The following is a 24,772-nucleotide window of genomic DNA, read 5'->3' on the forward strand; positions in this document are numbered from 1 at the left end:
CGAAGCATAGCATATGTGTGTATGTGTGGGTGCGCCTGTATGTGAATATAAAAGTTTGCCATCACCTGTACTTAGATCTGACCGTATAGCGACAGAATATGCAGAATAAGAGCAACGTAATATAATCCACAGCTACTCCAAAGTAATCCGTACAGCTCTGTGCTATTTTTGTCCATTCATTACCGGTAAAACACACGTGAGAAATGAATAGCACGGGGTGTTATGCAGTCGTAACCACAGCCCACACCCTATCCTGGGGACGCTTCGCCGACGACGGCGTTGGTGCTTAGAACAGACAGTAGTGTGGGAAGCCGAAGTAATAGTGAACTGTTGATTAGTGCGCCATAAGCTAGACGTGATTGAACAAACGCACCCGGCCGGCAGTGCCAGCCATCCAGTGCCATCCGGCCAATGTTGTTTGCCGCGGTGCGTCCGGAACAAAGTGATCTCGTAAGCGACATGAAGCCGGATAAATTGGATCTGGAGATTAATGAAGACGAGGACGATGCCGCCCCCGAAATGGATGATATCATAGCAGGTTAATTTGAACGCTTTTTCTTACATTCAATGTCTATTTTTCCGCTTGTTTCCTTAGCTTAGAATTGTGAGCCGTGCTGTGGTGTCTCGAAGAAAGCTGCTTTCACCGAAGCAGAGAGGAAAATTAATTATGCCGTCGTAATCTGTAGTCACTTCTCACTGACTGGAAAGAAAGGAATGATTCAGCATTCGGTAAATGTTCGCCCGTCGGCAACAAGAGTCTAATTTACCCTTTTAATTGAAAAGTGTATCGCTATCAGTTGTCTTGTAAACTGCGAACTGAGACAACATCCTTCGAAGATAGGTGTCTATTCTAGGTAGAGCGATTGATGATTTCAGAAGAATATTTTCAACTAAATTAGCATGTTTGTCGGACCTTAACGCATAGTTTAAACAATGGAAAACACACATGTTGTAGAGAACAATTACTTTACAATTCATCATTCGCTTCAAATGGTTTTTTTATTTCCACTTAAAACGTTTTCTTGACAGCACTTGTAAAAGCACACATGAAACTCTGACAATAGAATGAAAACTTTAGCAGAGCAATAAAATCGGCAACTCACCACAGAATAAAATTTGTTTTATATCTTTCAACCTCGTGATAGCAACTTTACACATTAAGTGTCAACTGTGACTCCATATGTTTACATTTCAGAGCAAGTGACAGCATGTCAGTTGGCAGTTTCATTAAAACGGTTTATTGCTTCGTTTGCACCAAGAACAAAAATATTTGTGCGAGAAAAAGAGGGAGAAGAACAGATACACTTTGCTTTTCTAATTCCACACACTTTGAGAGGAGTTTATTACGGGATTATCTATAAATTCAAGTTGTATAATTTAATGTGATCTCTGAATAGTTGATGTACTACCTTGTGGGATTTCTCGGGTAATTTTTCAAATAGACCTATGTGACAATGAGAGATTCTCTTTGGTGTGCCGCTCTTCCGACTATTACGGCGACATAAATGCAATTTAAAGAAAAGATTCAAAACATTTAGCTAACTAGGGACTCCGGCAACCGATTTTTGGAAAGCTGATGCATTAAAATGCATTAGTATCGCCGTAAAAAACGAAAGAGAGGAGACGCGAAGAGAATCTCTCATTGTCACATAGGTCTATTTGAAAAATTACCCGAGATTTCTTTTATTTCCGTTTGCCTCCATATTTACTTGCTTTACGTTTTCGGTAACAATCCGATGATTGAATCTGTGTCGAATTTAGGACCATCTTCAATCGATTCTAACACTCGCTGTTTTAGCATCCTCGTTAACAGCTCTCATCCAACGGTTACGAGGTCTACCTCGAAGTCGTCGATCTCTCTGCTCTCTCGTCGAGTTCTCTGCTGAGTAATGCTTTCACTGGTCTCTCATCCGGCAACCTTGCTACGTGGCCTGCACTAGAGTTCTGAATTGAGAGACTGGCCATGTCACTCAAAAACTCGCATCATTAAACCAACGGCACTCACTGATTACGTGAAACGTGTGTCGTTGCGTTGGTTTAATGATGACAAGTTCTCGCGAGCTACTGAGTTGCCATGGCCAGTCTCTCAATTCAGAACTCTAGCCTGCACACTGCAGCAAGCCGCGTTTTAGTGGTTTCATAATCTCCGCATCAAGACAAAGACTTTGCCAGATGAACAAATTTTCTCCAATTTACTCGGTTGTGGGCTACCACTCTCCTATTCCTTGGACACCGCGTACTCTCCGCAAGATGTCGCTCCACCTGATCTAACCATCTTGCTCGCTGTACCCCAGATCGTCTTGTGCCTACCGAATTTAAAGCGAACACCATCTTTGCAGGGTTGTTGTCCGGCCTTCTTGCAACATGCCCTGCACGTTGTAACCGACCTTTACCCACCTTTTGGATACTGAGTTCGTCAAAGAGCTGTGCGAGTTCATGCTTCATCTTCCGCCTCCATATTCCGTCGGTACGCCGCTTTGAAGTCTATAAACAAATGGTGAGTCTGCAAGTTGAATTCTCGAAATTCATCGAACATCTGTGCCAAGTTGAACATCTGATCCGTCGTGGAGCGCCTGATTCGAAAACTACACTGGTATTCGCCAAAGGAGGTTTTTTGCAACGGCCTCAGTCTATGAAATAGAATGCAGCAAAGAATTTTGTATGCAGAATAGAGTTTCGGTAATTGCTGCATTCAAGTCGTTTTCCATTTTTCTAAATAGGGCATACGAAACCTGCCATCATGTTTGTAGATAATCCCTCCTCAGGCCATACCTTTAGGATTGCACAATACCACCGTTCACTCCCGATTTTCAATAGTTCGGCAAAGCTGTCGTCCATTCCGGTTGATTTGCCGTTTTCAGCTCTCTAGCTGCTTTTTAAACTCGCTTAAAGTTGGTGGATCCACAGCTTGTCCATCATTCTCAATCGTTATCCTGTTTCTGTTGATAGCTCCATCTTGTTCAACATTGGTAACAGCAACCAACACTTACTGCACTGGCAAAATCGTACGAAATCCACAGCTAGAGGACACGATGTATGACAGCAGATTTTGCATTACTTTTTTTTCTGCTTCGTCTTACACCGTCGTTTCACACACGAGCGCGCCCTCGGAACGTTCGGTTTTTTACAGGTCGGGTTGCAACGACGAGCGCGAGCGACGACCGTGGCTGATAGCTAAATACACCCTCGCAAGCGAATGCAAGGAAAATATTCGTAATTTATTGCACAGAGTTGTGCACTGTATAGCTGAATTTTAACTTGTTTGTTTTATGATCTTGACTTTGCATGTAAATATTATTACAATGGTATTTAATGTAAGTGGTAAGCATTGTATACCACACCATCCCCCTTTTGGGGTAAATAATGTAGTATTACGAACATACTCTAAACATATTCTAAATGTCTGCCTGAAATTGTGTCCAACAATTTTTGTTTAATTTTTGGTAAATTTTAATTTTGTTGTATAAAATCATTTCATTGTAATTTATACTCGAATTTTGCAAAAAAAAAAAATAAAATTGACCCAAATTCAATGCTTTACATTTTTTATTTAATTAGGTACTATTTCTTTATTCCTACATTAAATGAGCACATTAAATGAGCCTCAAATGAATTGGAATTGTCGAAATGAGATTTCGTTTGAGCCAAATTTTCATCAATTGTGTTATTCAAATGGCCCTTGTTGGCTTCCTCTGATGTAAGAGGTTCTGGGGCAGACTGGATAATCTCAGACTCATGGATAATTTTCAGTATGGGTGTACTCTATTTCGAAACAGACACTGATGAAGCCTGCAAGTCGTCAGCGAAACATGAATCTGTCAGAGTAACACAATACCCGAGCAAGGTTTGACAACAAAATTATATCAAAGTTATTACATATTCTGCTGTTGATATCACCTAGAAATCATGTTTTGTTACTGAAACCAAATGGCACTTATGATGTATCAGACTTTGCTTTCAATTTGTTTTCATTTTTATTGAAAGAAATTGTGTTGACACATTCTATTTATGATGTAAACAAACCTACAATATTTGAATTAATCTATTTTCATATAAATTTGTTTATAGTGAAATGATCAATTCAAATTATATGACGATAACAATATGATGAGGATATGATAGCAAAATAACAACTCATTCAGCTTTCACATTACTATTATGTAACAGCAAGATTAGAATTCCGTTTGATATTTTCGATAGCAAAAGTAGTATTCAATTTAATTTCACGGCGTGGAAATTTTGCTATCAATTTTGATATTTTAACCGGTAAGTCGACCAAAATGAAATCACACTGAGTAATCAAAATCCGTCATATCAAAGTATCAAATTTTGTTTTCAATTCAATTTCTAAAACTTTGCTCGGGTAACTAGTCGAATTTCACAGAAAAAAAGTTCGTCTTTTCATTCCTTGTTTATTTGGACCTATTGAGACACTCAATAATGGTCAACTTTAGTCAATTATGAGCACTACGGCGTATGGCACTTTTACCAAGTGAATGGCACGTCTTATCGCTATTTTACAATTTAGGGGAATGTCGTCGTGGTTGGGCCGCCTTTTTGACATTCGCCCATAACTTCCGTTTTAAAAAGATTTTTTAAAATCTAAAGAGATCGTTCGAAAGGTCTAAGAATAAGCTATACTTCTGGAAAATTTTGAACTGATTGCTTAAAAAATAATAAAGTTATAGGCATTTACGTGAAGACAAAAAATGTTGTCATACTCGGGCCACGTTGTACAGGTTGGGCCACCGCTCTTAATCCAAGAAATACGTATTGAAACTCTATGTAGAGACATCAAAAGAATGAATTTCGTGAGCAACGGCCCATATAAGTATAAATATCCTATTTTTAATAACATCCTTGCGAAATTTTTGGTGATCTTGTAAAATCAATATTACTACTATCGCGTTTTCCGATGTGTACTACTGCAATGAAAAATCAACAACAATCTAGGTTTTTATTGTTCTAATTAGGCTTTATTTCATCACATTTCCCGCGACTGACGTTCTCTAGCGAAAATTGTGCTTCTGTGCTTAAAATTATGGTGGCCCAACCATGGCTATACAAGTGGCCCGACCTTTACAATAAGCGCTTTTGTAGCATTTACCCCTTAGCCTACCCAAATACCTAACTGGACGAGATTTTTCAATAGCCTTCGAATAGAACACAACACATTTAATAAATTTTCAATATTTGTCCCGATAATTACATTTCATGAATCATTTCTTGAAGAAAAGTTAACTGCACCTGCAAAACTTTTATTGTATTGTTTCAATCAGTGAATTCAGTACGCGTGTTTTGAATACACGATTGAAACTCACAATATTGTGAAAAGTTAGCTGTCACAGTAAGAAGTTTTACAATGCTTGTACAAAGGTATCACGAGTTACTAAAACTGAACAAATCGTGGTGGCCCGACCATAACAGTGGCCCGACGATAACGACATTACCCTACATTATTTTGCTTTGTTCCCACAAGCCGTACTATTCAACATAACTTTTTCGGCACACGAAGGACAGGAACCGTTTAATAAAATTCGGCGGTATGGACAAACGACAAAATAGATAATTTTTTTTTGCAGAAAATCCATAATTTTGTTGCTACTAAATCGCATGAAGTCACAACGAACGAAAACGATAGCATACTCAGGATTCTTTATGGAAAGTCGAAGAAACAAAACATTCCTTTTTCATCAGCTTTTCACCGTGGCAATCTAAGCGGTCGTTTGTAAAATATCTAAACTCTAATCATCGCATAAAAAATTCAAACATCTTAACGGCAAATAAAAATGAAAAAAAAAATTAATTTTCTAAATATTTACAAACAAGTTGACGGTTGGGCCTTTTTGCACTTAAATTGAAAAGTAACACCGCTTAAAGTTTTTTTATCTACGTGAGGGTAGAATTTCAATTCGAAAATTTAGCTATTTAACTGAAAGTCTTTGAACAGTCTTTGAACAGAACAGATATTTGCTTCCCATTCAAGCAATGTTTTAGAAACAAAAGCAAAGAAAAATTTCATGAAACATGATATTATTGAGCTGATTCAAGCCGTATCAAAATATCTCCCCGGTAACGGACGGCATCAAAACAAAACAACCTTTAAAAAACAGCCAGTGAAATCTTTGCTCGCATAGCGCTTCTCTTTATTCACAGAAACTCGACGACTTTAAAATAATTACACAAGCAACAGAACGCCACCCTTCGCTGCCAATAAGTCTTGAACAAAAGAAAGTGTTTGCTTTATGCACACATCCTACTGCCATAAACAACCCAATTTTAATGCTCCATCGGGTGAGTAATATAAACATTTCCGGCTGTGCTTTGGCTTCGAATACATCCCTTCTTGGTCCGAGAGAGCGACGACGTTCACAGTTCAATTCACGAAGCATGCCACCATTCAAATCTAACATCTCCTCCCGGAAAAAAGAATACAAGTAATTTACCGGAAGGCCATTTGAGTGAAACTGCTCCTTTCGAATACGAATGAATCAGCTGATCGAAATGGAAAGAGGTCGTTTCCAAAAAAAAATGATGCTGGGGAAAGCATTTCAACTCAGTTTCAAATATTGAGCATATCTATGAGGAAGCTTTTCATATTATTTTTCTATGATGCCATACTGCACATTGTAAAAAAAGTGATGACTTTAACCAATATAATAAGCATATGTTGTCAGATATATTTTGAATATTTTTTTAATTATATTAATTTTTAATTGAGGATTTTAATGTGTCTTCTTTCGATTTAGCTTTCTAATGATTGCATAAAATGAATAACATTCATTTACATGTGTTATCCATTTCATACAACACCTTTTAAATGCAATCAGTTTGCACGTATCAATTAAATATTATCGGCTAATCTTGAATAATATTATTTCTACATAAAATTGGATTACTTTGACATTTTTCTTTACCCTTGCACCCTTTTTGTACGTCCAATATTTCAACGTAACACGTAACAATAATTTGTTTTTTCCCTTCATTCAATCTCTAACCCTGTCAGAAGCATTCAGAAGAAGTTTGCCAAACTTTGCGCTGCTGATTTGGCGGATTGAGTTTCCCGTTTGTTTGCTGATGCTTGTGGTTCTGATCTACATCATCCTTTCACCTGTATGTCCTTGCAGGTGTCATGTAAACGGAAATAAAACTTCCGCTACTGAAGGGAAAGTAAATTTTATCTCATTCTCTGCTGTGTGGAAGACTGTGGGTAAACATGCTATCAGAAGCACAATGGCTTTTCCTATATATACACACATAAACCCAACTTTCTTTTCTTTGCCTCGTTTGGCACACAACGTGTTGAATCCCGATTTATGTATTTTTTCGCCTCCATCTGCTTCGTCTGACTCATAACTTGTACTTCAATAGAGTTCATTTCCTACAGGAGTTTCCGATACAATTTACCAGATACAGATCCAGATGAGATGAACTTACTAGAGTGAAAGCAACGTCCCGCACCCGGAAAATTGTTTAGTGATTTATCGTCTACAGACGATAGTTGTATACCCAATCAAAAGTAAAGCGATAAATTCAATCAGAAAAGCAAAAATAGTCCTTTTTATTTTTAGAGACTGTGTAAAAAGTCATCCGCACTGAACTAAGCAGCTGGGGGCGAAAAATTTCTCAACGGCCTGGTGTGGGCAGATTGCCAACCAAGCTAGACCTCCAGCCACTTGTATTTATGATTGACTGTCGCGTCGCTCATATGAAACTGATTATTACGCCAATCATAAATGCTTCTGTCTGCCTTCAAAATTTGGATTTACTCCAACCGAATGAATATTGGAAACAGATATTGTACGACCGAATTGCTGATAGAAATTTCATCCTAAGATTAAAGACTGGTGACGTTCTTGATTTACGAGTCAGAGGGATTTGGTTGACTAGTTTGCCAAGTATTCTTGTACAACGATTTTGTTTACTCAGTGCAAAAAAATAACTGACGCAAACGTAACTGTCGAACATTAGTCATAGAAATTTGCTTTTAAGTAAATTTGAGTTGCAAAAACTGTTCAAAATAACTCAATGGAGACGCATGGTAACACAATAGAATAGCAAATGGAGTATAATTCAGACAAAAATCAGTGCTAAAATCTAAAACCTTATTTTGGTTTAGGGATATTTTGAAGCCCAGCAGAGTTCTTTATCATAAAATTTAATCACAATGGTTTCCGTTTACTCGTCTGTATGGATATTCGCACAATTATATTTTTTTTATTGTTGGGCCTTTTTTTATTGGGACTTTCAACCAGTGGTTGGTTCGCCCCAACCACTCAATTAGATTAATTCTTCAACTGTATTCAACTCTCGGTCCTGTAACCCATACTACTACCTAAGGTAACCTACCAAGAGGTTGCCAAATCACCATGCGTAAAACGTACCTCCTCGTGATACCAACCGGAACCGGAATACGAGCAACGTTAGTGGTGATCGGGAAGCAACACCCAGTGCAAACTAATGTCGTGTATATAAAGAGAAGGAGGCACTCATGCGAATACTGAGTGTCAGCACGAAGAGTAGCCTTGCCAGGCATGAGCGTCTGTCCTTATGTAAGTGGCGGCTCTTGGCAACTCGTCATTCCTCAACCTAGTGAGCCTGGATTCCAGTGTAGGAGCGACTCACGTCAGCGTCTCATCCGGAGTGGGCAGCTGAATTAAGAAGCGTGATGTCTCGGCACTGCAGCTAAAATGGTTCCCACATCACGAAACTCGGCACAGTTGCAAATCGAGCGAGAAGCCAACGATGCCTTCTCTCACACGAGAGAGTAGGAGGAGCATGGCATTCAACGCTTACGCCACTCTCGCAAGCGTAAGATAAACAGCTGCCGTTGCTGTGTGGACATTTTGCCATCTACATACTCGCGAACGCACATCCTCATATCGTCTTTCTGCATAACCCACTCGCGAGTCAAATAACTCTTGAGCAACCAGCTGCCCGCGAGGGCTGGTCGCGCACTGGGATACATATTTTACATTACTTATTCTTTTCTTGTTCATCTTCGCTCTCGGTTCTACTCACGGGCGGGAGTGTGAACCGTCGTGAGTAATGGATATCAGCAGCTCGGCTGCAATGACAAACTAGAGCGTCGACCGTAGTTGTTAGCTAAATCACACTCGCAAAAACTCGTCGCCGTGTATGAATAAATAAGAGCGAAAGTCCGAAAGGAATGCTTATAACGGCGTGTTCGTCAGAATGAGTACACGTGTGTGAGAAAATTAGACCGCACGATCGTGGGCTTCGCAACTCTGAGACTCGGTAATATGGCCCATTGCAGTAGCGTGCAGTTGGCCAGATTGGCCTCCGTCAAACGAATCATGTGTGAGGTTCTAATTTTAAAAGTAATAAACTTGAAAGTAACACTAATTTAAGAAACGAGGGGGCGTCAAATCGGGTCATCGCTAAGGCGGCCACAATGTCACGCAACGGGTCTGGAACCAGGTGTAAAATCTGGTTCCAAAATTTGAAAATTGTGATCTAAAACATGGTCCACAATCTAGTCTAAATGTTTCAAAATCTGGAACAAAATTTGATAAAATATAGTCCAGATCCATAATACGACCTACTGTTTTACCTGACTCATAGCGAATTTATGTTGTGTTCGCGCGAGCTCAATATCGGGAAAAGTTGAAATGAGCGACGTTCTCTGGCTTAATTCGCACCCCTGAAAATAACTTACAAAAACGTTATTTTTAAAGTGACAGTAGTATGCAATGCTTTCTTTGTTAAACTAGAGTGTTATTTGTGCAACTTTTTACAGGTTTAAAGCAATAATAAAAACATAACTTACAAAAAACTTCTTGATATTCGTATTAACTGAATAAAATGCATATACGCTATAAACGAATAAAACGGTATAGTATACATTTTATATCAATAACACGTATATTCGTTGTGAAGCAGGTAAGACAGTAGGTCCAAAATCTGATCCAAAGTCTGGTTGCTGGTTTAACAATTGATCAAAAAACTGTGGCTCAAAATCTGCACCAAATCCAAACTCTGAGAAAAAATGTAATCCAAAATGTAATCCAAAGCCTGGTCCAAATTTAATAAAAATATGGTCCAAACTCTGGAATCCGATGAAGGAACAACTTCTAGTTCTGGTTTAGAGTCTAGTCCAAAATTAGCATTAGCATAGCATTAGCAAGTGAGGTTACACACATCGTAGATGGCTATATAATCGCATTATATGAGCCGTTCCGAATTATAGTGGTCTATTGATATACTATTGATATACTATATAAACACTAAAAATTACAAAATAGTAGGTTTCCAACATGCTTTTTTTCATGATAAATTTTTGGTCCGGAACAGAATGACCATTCTGTCTATGTGCATGGGACTTACTTGTAACAGAGATTGAGCTAAAATTCCCATAATTTGGGCATTAGGTGAAAGTAGTTAATAAGCGTAAGTCGACTATTGTTTTTTTTTGGTGCCGATTGGACTCCCCCTCCCTCTATGGGAGACCCCTCCCCCCCACTAATCAGCAAAAGCCTTGTTTTCGTCAAATCCACTAGTTTTCTTTTGCTTATATCTCCGGAAATATTAAGTCTAGAAAGATACTATTTTCACATTTTCAAAGAAAATTGCCCAAGGAATTCGAAAAAAGTAGTATTTTTTAGCACCAGTGCTGCCAATTATTTTTTAATTCGATTTGAAAACTAAAGTTCCATTTTTCTCTCAATGAATACATTTTAATCTCAAAAGTTCCGACTCCATCGTATTCCACAGATTTTTTTTACATTACATTTTTTTTACGTCACGAAGTATTCCTCGCCGATCCAGAGACAACGTTTTGAAGCAAGCGGCCTCCAATTTCTTATGTAAAACCAAGAGCAAAATATTTTTTTCATGAAGCAGTGAGTCTCTATGCCCTGTTGTGAAAGCATGTATACGGTATGTAGTAACATTTTCCCGAGCAGTGTTGCCAGCTTTTTAGTTTAAATTTCGGAAATTTTTTTAAACTTTTTTTTTGATTTTTATATAAAAAATCTGGGAAATACGATGGAGTTGGAATTTTTGAGATCAAATTATATTCATTGGGAGAAAAATAGAAATTTAGTTTTTAAATCGAATAAAAAATATTTGGCAGCATTGATACTAAAAAAAATACTATTTTTTCAAATTCATAGGGCAATGTTTTTGAAAATGTGAGAATAGTGCCTTTCTAGACTTAATGTTTTCGGAGATATAAGCAAAAGAAAATGAATGGATTTGACGAAAACAGCCCAAGTAACAATTTGGGTTTTATAACACTCTTATGATGGTTTATAAGACCAATTTTGGTCTTAAACCCCGCAATAAGAGTGCAATAAAACTAACATTGGTACTTGGGACGGCTTTTGCTTATAAAAAGGGGCATCAGCCCCTTTGGAATTCTGACCGAATTTGGTAAAAATCCAGGAAGGTCCATTACAAGTTTTACTTTTTCTTGGTCACTTGACGTGGAATGACCCATTTTCAATTCATTCAATATTATTTTATATTTTAACATTATTTTCAATATAGTACAGGTTAAATTTAAATTGCAATTCAAACAAAAGTGTATGAGATAATTTTTCATTCAAACGAATATGAAATTACTCACAGTAGTGAAATGTACTGTTCCGCTTCAAGTTTACCCTCTATATGTTGAAAATAGTCTAGTTAAAGTATTTAGATATAAAATCGTTTGGAAACTTTAATAACATGTATTCTTACACAAATCTAAGTGTAACAGTGTAGTTATCTTTCTTCTTCACTTTATCGTCTCATCTCTATCTCAATATTTTCCTGATTTTCATTCCGTAATCGAAACTTGATCTTCTGTTTTTTTAAGACAAATTTCGCAGCCAGCTGAGTACAGGACAATTGCAGGGCAATTTACTGCGACTATTGATTATTGACTCTAACAGTGCCTCCCAGCCGAGATTCGAATATACGACGACTAGCTTATTAGATCAGCATCGTACCTAGAGGCCAACCGATTATCCGGATTTTATACTCGATTAACAGGGTGAAGAATTTTTTTAAATCATCATCATTAATTATCAGTGAAAAAATTATAACAAAAGGATTTTTATGACTCAAATTATAAAATTACTCTTACCTTCAAGATGGTATGGAAAATAATTAATAATCTACTCAATGGGCGGCGCTAGTGTCTTAGTAATAACTGAATCGTTTGTTTGAGAAACCCCACAAGTCCACTCGACACTATTGTTGGAAAACAACAAAAAACTGATTTTTTCAAAATTTTGAACCAATCCTTATATTTTTTGGTATGAGGTTCTATGATAGTATCTAAAATAATGTATGTAGACTTATCTTTTGATCAAAATAATGATTCTAGCTAAAATTACAAGACTTTAAATTTGATGGATATTTGGGGTTTCTCAAACAAACGAGAGATTGCCAGTGCACTTGAGTAGTTTTAGACCGTTTTTATTCAAACTTGTGATATTTCCATGTTCATAGTGTGTAATTAGCTACCATATATAATTGGGGATGTTAATTTAGTACGTACCGCTAAGAAGAAGAAGAGGGAAGGGGCGCTAAATATTATTTATTAAAAATGTTGAAGTAGAATTATACAGGTTTTAGAAAAAGTTTTGTACTTTTCAATAGAAATTTGTATCATGGTTTGCATTTACCTGTTAAAATATAAAAGGTAAATGGAATAACGGCGATTTTTGAATTGCATAAATGGACCAGAGTAACACGAATTCACAACGAATAGAATACCTTAATACTTTGCTAGTAGTAAAGATATTTAACCAGAAAATAAACATTTTAAATCTCGGATAACAACCGTACTATGATTATGGAGCAAAATCTGAGATTAAGGGTCTGTTTTCAAATTACGTTATACCAAAATGAAACGGAGATACGCGAACAGCACCTTAAATACTTCGAACGGGTACACTATTGATTTTACAGTTACTCAGGAGTACTCGACGGATTACACGCATTAGGAAAAGCAACGAGTTAACACTGCTTACAACATTGCATGTAAATATTGAATGATAATTTAGTACCTATCGCAGCTCACGCTATATCCGAAGGTACTTATTAGTTAACTCACATGCACCTCAGATTTTTCTTCACAGGATGTTAGTAGTAATCAAAACAATTAATTTAGAGAAGGTCTTAAAATATTCTATCTTGGGTTTTTTGAAAAATTCAATTTTCAAGGTTATTTAGGGGTCATTCCCTCTCAAGAGATCATGTTCGTTGTAATCGACCACTTCCGATTTCAACCAAATTCGGTATAATTGCCTATTCCGACCCCACATTTAATTTCTCTAAGTTTTGTATGGATTGAACAATCCCCCTTGCAGTGACATGCAGTGAAAATTGAGTATTTTCGAAAATCTGGAAAAAGAATGGAGAAGCGTCACTGCAAGGGGGATTGATCAACCCGTACAAAACTTTGGGAAAATGAAGGTGGGGTCGGAATGAGCAATTATACCAAATTTGGTTGAAATCGGATGTGGTCAACTACAACGGATATGATCACTTGAGAGGGAATGACCCCTAAATAAGCTTGAAAATTGAATTTTTCAAAAAACCCAAGATAGAATATTTTAAGACCTGCTCTAAATTAATTGTTTTGATTAATACTAACATCCTGTGAAGAGAAATCTGAGGTGCATGTAAGTTAAATAATAAGTGCCTTCAGACATAGCGTGCAGCTCCGCCCTAGATGATTATCGGAAACATGGATATTTGGGGTTTCTCAAACAAACGGATATTTGTAACCCCAATTAAAAGGGGTTCGTGGAACTAACTTTGTCTAGAATTTTGAGGGAAGGTGCAGATATCCTCAAGGATCCGAAAACTGTTAAAAAGGCAATTTTCATAAAAATGGCGTTTGTGGGGTTTCTCAAACAAACGATTCAACTATAACAAGCTGCTTTCTTTGGAAAGGGTGTTTAGGTTACAGTTGCTAATTAACTAGTTGAGAAATTAGTTAATATTTAACTATTTACCATTTATTTATTTATTTATTTATGTGACATAATTGCCTATTAAGTTGTTGCAAGTTTCGATTTAAAAGAATTAGTGAAAAAATGCAACAATTCGGCACCAACTTTTCAAAAGGGCCAATCTGCAAAGTGTAAACAAACCGAGTGAGGGTTTTTTTTCCTATACTAGTCCAGCAGAAAATAACTCTCACTCGGTTTGTTTACATTTTGCAGATTGGCCCTTTTGAAAAGTTGGAACCGAATTTTCTTTGACTATACAATTTTCCATGAGTCGTGCAAAATGTTTAGAAAGTAACTGGGAATGTGTTCACGTGACTGATATTAATAGATTAAGTGAGTTGGTGTGATTTATCTGGCCTTAGAAGTACCATTAGTAGATGGTAGATGGATTTTTTACAGGTAGTTAACGTAGCTAGAGAAAAAATTGAGTGTTGAAGTTAACTATTTCTCATAGCCTTGGGCCTTGGCCATGGGCAGTACATGGATGTAAAAACCAAAATTACCAAAATGTACTTTTTCGGTCCTACGCACTCTTAACTATGTTGTTCACATGCCCAATACTCAAACAACATATGTTTCTTCGAAAATATTCGAGAAATTTAGGAAAATTGAGCTACTCTGCTATTGGTTTCACGTAATGCTAATGGTTAACGTAATTCCCCGCATAATCAATCAGCATAGTAACCTATTTGTTTTTGTAGCTTTACGCCAAGTTATGTGAATAATCGTTCAAAAAACAGTCTGTTTATTCGCATAAACTGGCGTTCGCATTTTTTAAACACAATAAATGAGGAATGAATCATAAAACCCCATCAGTCCTGTTTTGATTAATAAACTCTACTAAATTGACAGATTCAAAAAGTTTATAGCAAATATTATATGGCTTTAAACGTTTTTCACGATAAAAATGCGTTTTCTCAACAATCATGGTGCTGGTCGTTACGTCGACTATGCATCAATGGGCAGTGTAGTAGTGAGACAATTTTGTACTATTTTGATATTATTTTAAAGCTGGTAGTCATTGGAATAACCTTCCCGAAGACCGCAACTTTCTAGATAGTCAGCAGCGCAAGATACAGCCTGTATATGAATATTACATATACACTAGCGCCACGTAGTGAGATAATTCTGCGCTATTTTCCATACCATCCTAAAGCTGGTAGTCATTTGAATAACCCCTTCCCTAAGACCGCAACTTGCTAACCGGTCAGCAGTGCAAGATACAGCCATTTACAAATCCCATGGATATAGACCACTATGTTGCGGAACGTTTTGAGGAAAACGGTGAAAATATATATGAAATCATAGTGGTCTATGCACATTGGTGTGAATAAATCGTATATTTTGACAAAAGTTGAGATTTTTATGTATTCTCATGTTGAATCACTTTATACACTACACATTAGAACACTTGGTTTCGAGAAAATAATTGTATAGAATTTATTATAGAGTTTTTTAGACAATTGCGTCTCCTGTACAATTAACTAAATGGTCAATAGACCACTATAATTCGGAGCGGCTCATATACCTGACTACGTCCAAACAACCGCAGGTGTTCTGGTTGAGAATCTGGTCCAAAATATGCCGAAAATCTAATCGCACAGATGGTCCACAATCTGGTTCAGAATCTAATTAAAATCTGTTCCAAAATTTGTTACAAAATCTGGAACAAGATTTGATGAAAAATGTAGATCATAATCTAGTCCAGGACCAAAATACGGTTCAAATCCTGATCCAAAATCTAATGTATGGTTTAAAAACTGATCAAAATTGTGACCTAAAATCCGAATTATATTCTGATCCAGTTCCAGAATCTTATTTAAAAACTCGTCCAAAATCTGATAAAAAATGTCGTATCTGGTCCAGAACCGAAGCAAGGGACATAACCTGGTTTAGGTCCAGAATCTGGCCCAAAATTTGATAAAAAATGTGGTCCAAAATATTATTCAAATCCAAATCTGATAAAAATGTGGACCAAAATCTGGTCTAGAATCCGATGCAGCTCCAATATCTGGAATGATCCAGCATGTAGTCCAGGTTCAGAATTTGATCCAAAATTTGATCAAAAATGAGGTCCAAAACGCGATAAAAAATGTGGTCCCAAATCTTATCCTTAAGCTGGTATGGCCCAAGTCCGGAATCTGGTTCAAAACCTGATCCGAAATTTGGTTGGTGGTTTAATAACTGATCAAAAATCCGTGGATTTGGGTTTAACATCACTACTGGAAAGCTCGGGACGGCGATGGCAGTCTACGCCAGACTAAAAACGGCGGCAATCGGGTGTTGGTTACAAATCAATGCGTCAAAAACCAAATATATAGTAGGAAAAGGCTCCTGAGAAAAGAACATTCGCCTACTCCGGACAGTTACTGTTGACGGTGATGAACGAGAAGTCGTTGATGAGTTCATATATTTTAGTTTCTGGTTACTGCCAACAATAATACGACTAAGAATATTCAACAATGCATTCCATCCGTAAGACGCTTTGATCAAGGACCATACGGCGCTGCACACGGTTGACGAAGTACAAAACGCTGATCAGACTATTACACTAGTCGTATTTAGACGAAAGGTGTCGCGGATTTTTTTTGGTGGAGTACATAAGGAAAGTGGGGAGTGGCGCAGGCCAATTAACCATGAATTGCAGGTACTACTTGGTTCTCATCGTACACTTAGCAAAAATCGGAATCTTGGGGTGGTCCAACCCAGTATTTTTCATCGATAGCTATACATTTTTCCCATTTTTGTAGTAATATTCAGCAAGTGCGTGTTCCAGCATTGCAAATAGATGATACTCGGAAGGAACCCAGTTCAGTGATTAAACCACACGTGAATTTAATCGTTTCCTAAACCGGTTTTGCAGTGTGTGATGAATCATTGTCTTGCAACAAAATCACTGTGTCTTTTTTTGGAGTTCTAGCCGTTTTCAACCAAAGTAGCTCATAGTAGATCGAACCCTTCTGATCTTACCAAACACAAAGTATTGTCTTTCGTCCGTAGCAATTTGGCCGCTCAACCTTTGTTCATGGTTGTTCTAGGCTTACCAAAAATCTTTGACAACTAGATTTCTCGAAATAAATCAACTTCTCATCGCCTGTCACGACTCCTTTTTTACCTGGCGAGCAGCATTTTGCATGTTTTTTTCTGGTTTTCGTGCTGTCTTTCGTTCAGCTCGTGCAGAATTTATTTCCCGATCTTCTGGATCTTTACCAGCAGTTTTCTTTCAGAAAATCAATGCTAGTCGTACTTGCCAACCACAAAAGTGGGCATGTTCAAAGCTCTTCAAACCTATGCTTCACAGTGAAATTTGTTTTGTTTGGAGTTGAAATCTTTTTCTAGATGTCAAAACAAGTAATGTTGCCAATAATGCACTACGATGAAGATTATTTTGTCAGTTAGAGCCAAGTATTGGAAAATTCTGGTTTCATATTTATTTACCTGGTGCTAGAAGTTTAAAGTAAATTTACTTTTGTTATCAGAAACCTGAACATTTCTTGGTGGTAAAATTATTGTACTTTTTCTCACACACATTCTACTGCATTGTACATTCCAGATATTTAAAATTTTCAACTAAAATTTTTACTATACATAGGATTTTTCTTGTTTTGCAACACGAGAAACGACGAAATGAAACAAAACTGCAACATAAGTCACGTATAAATATTTAGGTTCCCAGAGGATCTACTAATAACGCACTGAAACATGTCGCCCTTCTTGAAGGTACTGGAACCTCTCTCCATTATATACGTGCCGCTGTTGTCAAATATTCCCGATTCAGCCTTTTCTATTACTTAAGTTTCCCTGCCTTCCTTATACGGGTCACATGGGCAAAGCACAAATCCACCTATCATTGCAAGAAACGTGCTTCTCAGATTACAAATTCTCATTCCATTTACTAACCATTTTAAACAGAACTCACCCATGCCTCATTTTTGAAACGATATTCACCTAAAATCTCCCAATGCTGACAATTAGGATGTCCTACTTCAAAAGGACAATCAGAACAAATGGCCTTTTCGGTATCAACAAATTGACAAAGCCACTAAATTGTCTCTAAAGAATTAGGCACTCAGGCAAGAAACAATAATGCTCCGCAGAACAGATTTTCTAAATAAGCGCTATTGTCTTTCAAAGCAGTTAAAAGACGTAAATGACCCTTGTTCAAGTACGTCAACAATCTGCGGCTGATGTTGACTGATTTAATGTGTTTACAGTTTTCATGTCTAAGGGACTTTTGCTTTAAACTGGAATTATATCTACTTAATACTGTTTGTGATAGCAAATTTAAACAAATGAAATAATAAAACACATTTCTACTATTCTTTAAATTTCAATTTCGTTGCTTTCAGATCAAATTTTCCACCTTCCGAGGGGTTCCGAGAAAATCATTTAGCATCGTTGGGCCTGAAAAGTGTTTGCCTTCTTGGCTATTACGTTGGAGCACACGATTAAATTAATCGCTATAAGCACCACTCGACGGTGAGTGCTCTTCTGTCTGGATTAAATTCCCATCCAGAGGGAAGCGAAAAGCCCTCCGGGCGGCATACTGTATCGGAATTGCCTTCGCCGTTGTTTTCGCTTTACGTCCGAAGCGGCCTTTGTTTCATTGCGGCACTCTGGGTGAAACACCAGGTAACTGGATGTTCCCTCGGGGAACAGCCGTACGTTAGAGGGTAACAAAAGAATTAAAATGTCAACTACAAGATGCTTGTTTCTTTTTGAAGTGCTTGTTTTTTTTTATTAAGTATCAAGACCTAAAGGACATGAGTTGGTTATAAAGCTGTCTAGTAATTAATCTAGTAAAACTGTGGAATGAGAGGAAAGCATATTAATATTCTCGGCAATATGTGACATTTTTTGCTACAGAGGGTATCACATTATCGTCTTATTTCAGGTTTCAAATTCTGCCCAGACGTCGAATGCTAGAATTAAAGAGTGATCATCTTTAAAAAACTTTTATCGTGAAGTCTACTATTCATGATAAAGTTGAAGGTGGATTATTCAACGATATCTAACCACAAACCAAATGTGTTCTCTTATTTTCGCAGAAAACTGCCATCTGGACGATCTGTACACCCGATACCGGCAACGATTGCGAAAGTCGTTATTCATCTCTGGACTGGGAATATCGATACTCTCCTGCCTGGTATCAATCGTGCTGTGCCAGCTGCAAAAAGCGGTAAGATAATATAATAGAATCGCTTTAGTGCTATCCTTCTATAGTCGTCAGCTTAAATTCACCGAACGATGGCGAACGTTTCGAGTCAACATCGGGTATGGAATGCATACTACTGGTTACTAGGACTTCTTTTTCTTTGAGAAACTTAGCAAAAAACTTTTGTTTGCTTCTGCTCTATATCTCAATCCCCCAATAATACTTTACCATTGTATGAATAACTTTGCATCCTACGAAAAAGCGAAACCATACTGAAAACAGTTGATTTATAGATAGTGGCCGATCTGACGATGCTCACCTTCGCGTCCCTGGTGCTGTGTGGGATTCTGGTGGCGCTGCATTTTCCGCTGGTGATGAACTCACCCTTCGCTGCTCTCGGATTCGCCATATTAACCACCGGAACAATTGCAACCATTGCAATCGCAGTCGGTGCTCAGCTGGCGCCACTTCCCCTGTTTGCACTCATTTTGGTAAGTTTATGGTAGTCACACAAAGAGCAGTAACACACATTCATATTCATTTCATTCAGGGTTTCCATTAAGCTACCTCATTTGATTAAATTGTAATTTGTAGGTAGAGCACTAACATTCCCAACGAATCTATTGTTGAACTGAATTAATTAAAACGAAAATGGTATACCACTGCCATGGCATACCAGTACAAATGATCCAGAAAAACGTCGAAACAGAGTAGTTTTTCAATGCAACTAAAAGAGATACTCCCAAACTGTTCATACCATCATCGACTGTAATCCCAATCTCAGCGACCTTTTCGCGAAAATTTCTAATTCACATCCTATCTCTAAAACCATTCAACATCCGCTCGGCATCATTTAAAGCAACGAGTGGAAGAAAAGTCTACAAAGAAAATAACTTCCAGCCCCATATTTCATTCTAACAGCAATTGTGACTGACACTGCCTAACACGTATAATCGCATTCCGACGGCTCCCTGCTGCGAATAAAAGCACCATCTTGCCCGATCTGATCCTGATGACGAGATATGCATCGGAATGAAATAGGCGGTGGGAACCAGAGTGGGAAAAAACAATTATGATTTTGCATCTTCTGTTCAATTTCCGCTTTTTAATTTCGATCCTAGCACATGCCCATGCAGTTGGGAAACGAATGCATACTTCGAATGACCAGTAAACCGAGAATTATTCCTAATAATTGCTAGTAGCTTGCGCTAGGGTGGTCATAGCTAATTCGAATTTAGATACTGAAGTTTAAATAAACAAAAATTGGAGGGTTTCCGCAGTACCTCAACAAAATATATAAAAAAAAACTAGAAAAATCAAATGATATGATCATACATAAATATACTACACTAAAAATTTGGATTAAATAAATGAGAAGGTGTTACCTACCCGTACATTTTCTGCACGATTTCTCAACTTCTCAAAGACAGACAACATATTCATACATAACCCACTACCGTAAATCAATTTCCGTACATGCAATAATATAAAAGAATACAAAGAAGACAACTCGTAATTACTTTTTCGATACGATACCCTTACGGTTGCAGCTCAGAAACATGGAAGTGGACAGAACAAACACAATACGAAGGAGTGGAGCAGGATTGAACAGAATCTAAGCAATGACGAATATTGCCTACTTTTTGATATAATTGCTAGCGTGCCTGTATATAAAGTGGCGACTGGAATGACGACTATCTATCAGTGTCATTGATATCAGATGATGACAAACATCAATGAAAATTTAATTTTTGCAGATGATTTTTAGCATTCCACTACTCAACGAGAACTCAAAGTTACTAATACGGTATGTACTAACAAAGCCAAAGATAATGCTACTGCAGTTGCTCTTCCAGACACATAAAAAGCATTCGAAAGTGTTTGGCACATAAAGGTTTTATAACGAAAGTGCTATCTTGCTGATTTACCGGCTGACTGCACTTGGTCGTTATTCTGCAGCTGCAGTGATGCAAGCATTTCCGAAAGAGGAAAAAGTCTTCATGTCATATGCATTCGACTGTAGAATAGATTGGATGTTTGTTTTCTCCAGTACTATAAACAGTAGCAGAAGAGTTTCTCAATGCTTCTAAAACTCAATTAATCAATTTTCCATATAAGCCATAAGCTTCGTCCCTCAATCCCTATAATAATTACTTTATCAAGATAAATGGAATGCTTTCGAGCTGGTCTGGCTAGATAGAACCCAAGTAACACACAAAACAAGTTAGAAAATAATATTCGTGGAAAGTAGTCGCTTAAGAATACTATAAACGTACTGTGAAAACATATGTCGTTATTATTAAAGTTTTGAGATGTTTTGGGATAACATGAATTTATTTGACAGCTCATATCAGATATATAATGTTTGTTTTGTCAACATGTCAACACGAAGTTTTTATTATGTCTTCATTACTAAATTTAAACTACTGGAAGAACAAGTTGTAGCTTATGCTATAATAACGTTTTAAATTGGTACGAAATAACCTGATACATACTTCTTTCAATACTTGTTTCATTAGACTTAATTTTTTTGCGCTTTTCAGGTAATAGATAAGTTCTGATATATGTAATATTATACTGTTCTATAACAAGCTGTGTTGCTTGGGAATATCTTGAACTTATTTGTGATAAAAAATTAACTTTTAACCCATTTCCGCCCAGCGCAGCGTTGTGAAAACGATTCTAGAGAAGGCTAGGCTCAATTCAGTCAGTCAAGCTAATATTTATTTATTTATTTCGTCAAGCAAAGTAGACATACATACTACATACATGGCCTAACATTATACATTGATTGCTCACATACTATTTATTAGTGTTCGCCGGACCGAATCACATCACACTTTTGCCCCACTAGGCGCTTAACGGGGTTTGATCAATTTATCGAAAAGCGAAATATAGTTTGTATTTTTTTCTCACCGCATTTTCAAAAGAGATATGAGAATGTGAGTGATGTAAAACGCTGCTAAAATTTTTCAACAAGTAATATACTCCTGTTGATATCGTGTTTGCCGCATAACCAAATATTACATCAAAATCGCTCTAAAATAACATTTGCACATAACTCTGCAGCATCGACCTGAATGACCAAGAGATTTAAAGGTCTTAAATAAAAATAAACAAATAAACGAACATAACTCAGCAACCATGCATCGTAAACAACAAATGTTTACGATAGATTTAAGCTATCCAAGTTGTCACCAATCCATGCCCTCGGAATCTGCACTGATAAATCACTGAATCGCACTTTTACTTCCATCGCACTTTTGCCCCTCCTTACTCTACATGCGAGTGGAAGAAACCGGTCGGATGCCATCCAACACAAACGAACATTTGGTTTGTGTCGAAACGACGCCGGGAGGCAAATTTTAGCCGATTTGGAGACAAAAATAGAAACGAAAAAATGCGTCACCTTATGCTTCCAGTCAGTTTGCAGTTTACGCTCTTCAATATGAACGCAAATCGGCAAAACGACTATTGACTTCTCTTCAGAGGCCACATGGATTGTTGGCGGCAGCGGAGCAAGCGGCAAATTGACTAAATAAAAAAAACTGTCAAAAGATCGTTTTCGCAAGACCGAAGCGCAAGTTGAATGCAAAAAGCGTACGCATCCACGCAGTCGCAGTCAACTTGCGATCCCTTTTCAAGCCCTGGTTTCAACAAGAACCGGTACTGTCTGAAAAAACCCGAAGGAACCAAGAATGGCTGAAAATCAATGTTTCGAATATCATTTCGACTACACAAGCACAAAGCAAAGCCTTGGGTAAAAACGACTTTAAGATATGATCCGTCGATAAAGAAAACAGGTGTCGTACCCGATTATTATAGTACATTAGAATTATGGGGTTAGTGCAACGATCCAATTGATTCTAGCAGCACCGCACAGCCGAGATTCGAACACAAGACGACTGACATGTTAGACTGACATGACTGACAGCATCGTACCTCTAAGCTAACTGAACAGTTTAGTACAGACCACACAATGGTTGTCGAATTCACCAGATGCAAATCAATAATCAAATGGATTATTTTCTGTGAGTCATTTTGGAGAGTATAGTCCGAACTAAAAAAATACACCACCGCACCGTTGTGATGCCCACTGTCCGTGACTGGTCCAAAATACGGACAAATCGCATTCTGGCAGCTTGCGATTCGTTGTTTGATATTTTTCAAACAGAATGCGTAACGGATTCTATGTTGCTGGAGCCTCTTAATGTTGCAATTTCGAAGAGGACGAGGCTGTACATTGAGATCTGTTCTGGCAAGAATCCGCGGTGCGTCAATTTGACCCAGTAGATCGTTCTTTGATTGTTTCGTCGTATTGCAAGGGCCAGGAGATTCCCAAAAATGGACATCGTACTTCGTACGGCGGAAACTTACTCCTGTTTCACCATAGAGGAATATCAAACCATGTTTTGGTGCCATCCAGATACCACGTGGATAGAAAAATACCAATTTTCAACCCCCCCATCCCCCACCGTGGACAAGCGTGGACATTCACTCAACCCCACCCCCCCTCTCTGTTTGTCCACGTGGACATTTTCTTTCTTATGTGTAATTTAACAAAACAGAAATGCATGGTGCTAAATTTTGTTTTCAACTTGATTTATGCAGTATCAGTATTTATAAAAAAAAACATACGCTCCAGTCTAAAGGCCGACCCAATGTACACGGATTTTGAGTCGCTGCGAAAATTTTCGTTTTTCCGTGCATTTTCTGTCAAATTTTCCCAGCGTTAAGATCCGTATGCAAGGTGTTAGGACCTGAATTCTTGTGTTCATAGTAATCTTGTCAACAGCGAATTATTATCGACTGCAAGAAAGTCAGTTTCAGTTTGACTTTTGCTTGACGATTCTTCTCCGTCAAGAGTATCCCTGTCTAACTAGAGCACCTCAGCTATTCCGTCTACTTCAACACAACACAGGACTTTTGCGATGCGACGCGGTTCGTAAAATCTTCTGAAGACGAATCCTTCCGTAATGCTCATGTATTCATGTGTTTACGGCAACATATGCCTCACCAGAAGATATAGTAAAACTTTATTTGAGCCTTTATTTAATCAATGGTTTTGTATAATTAATTCAATATTTCTGTTTCTGATTTCTGTTTTTGGTATGAAAAAAAAAACTTGTCCATGTGAACATTTACGATACCCCCTCCCCCCCCTTCCGTGGAGAAGCGTGGACATTTCCATACCCCCACCCCCCTCTAAACTGTCCACGTGGTATATGGATGGCCCCTTTGTAAATCTTAATTGAACTTTTTCGATTCTAACTATCCAAATGCTACAGAAAGGGCTCCGTACGACAGCGTCTATTTTCATAATGGATCAATATGTCTGGAATATGAGACACACAAGCGATATACATCACGGAACTTCACTGAGATACAAAAAATGAACCCAAGATTGCTTCTAGATTTGGCAATAATGGAGCCATGCTCCCGAAAATTCAATTCACTAATCTTCAAGGTCACGCACCACGATTAGAAAAAATTGCCAACTGAACAAATAAAAGCAAATTTTATTTGGCAAAACCGCTTACTATACCGGTCAACTAATATAAAATGGGTTCCCATAGCTATCTGTGTGGAATTCCTAACAAAAATTGTGTAAAATGCGTTACTACTACACTACAGAAGTTCAAATTAA

General features: G+C 37.6%; 1 protein-coding gene across 1 annotated transcript in view; it reads left to right on the forward strand.

Moving 5' to 3' along the window:
• Positions 1 to 458: 458 nt before the first annotated feature.
• LOC128738524 (adenylate cyclase type 2) overlaps positions 459 to 24,772 on the forward strand; it is an 83,650-nt gene continuing 59,336 nt past the window's right edge. Inside the window, exons 1-3 of the mRNA XM_053833733.1 lie at positions 459 to 538; positions 19,019 to 19,149; positions 19,419 to 19,616. Coding sequence (XP_053689708.1) covers positions 460 to 538; positions 19,019 to 19,149; positions 19,419 to 19,616 — 408 coding nt within the window. The 5' untranslated portion in view covers position 459. The remainder of the gene's footprint in view (positions 539 to 19,018; positions 19,150 to 19,418; positions 19,617 to 24,772) is intronic.

Source organism: Sabethes cyaneus, chromosome 2 (assembly GCF_943734655.1).
Source record: "Sabethes cyaneus chromosome 2, idSabCyanKW18_F2, whole genome shotgun sequence".
NCBI classification, from domain to species: Eukaryota; Metazoa; Arthropoda; class Insecta; order Diptera; family Culicidae; genus Sabethes; species Sabethes cyaneus.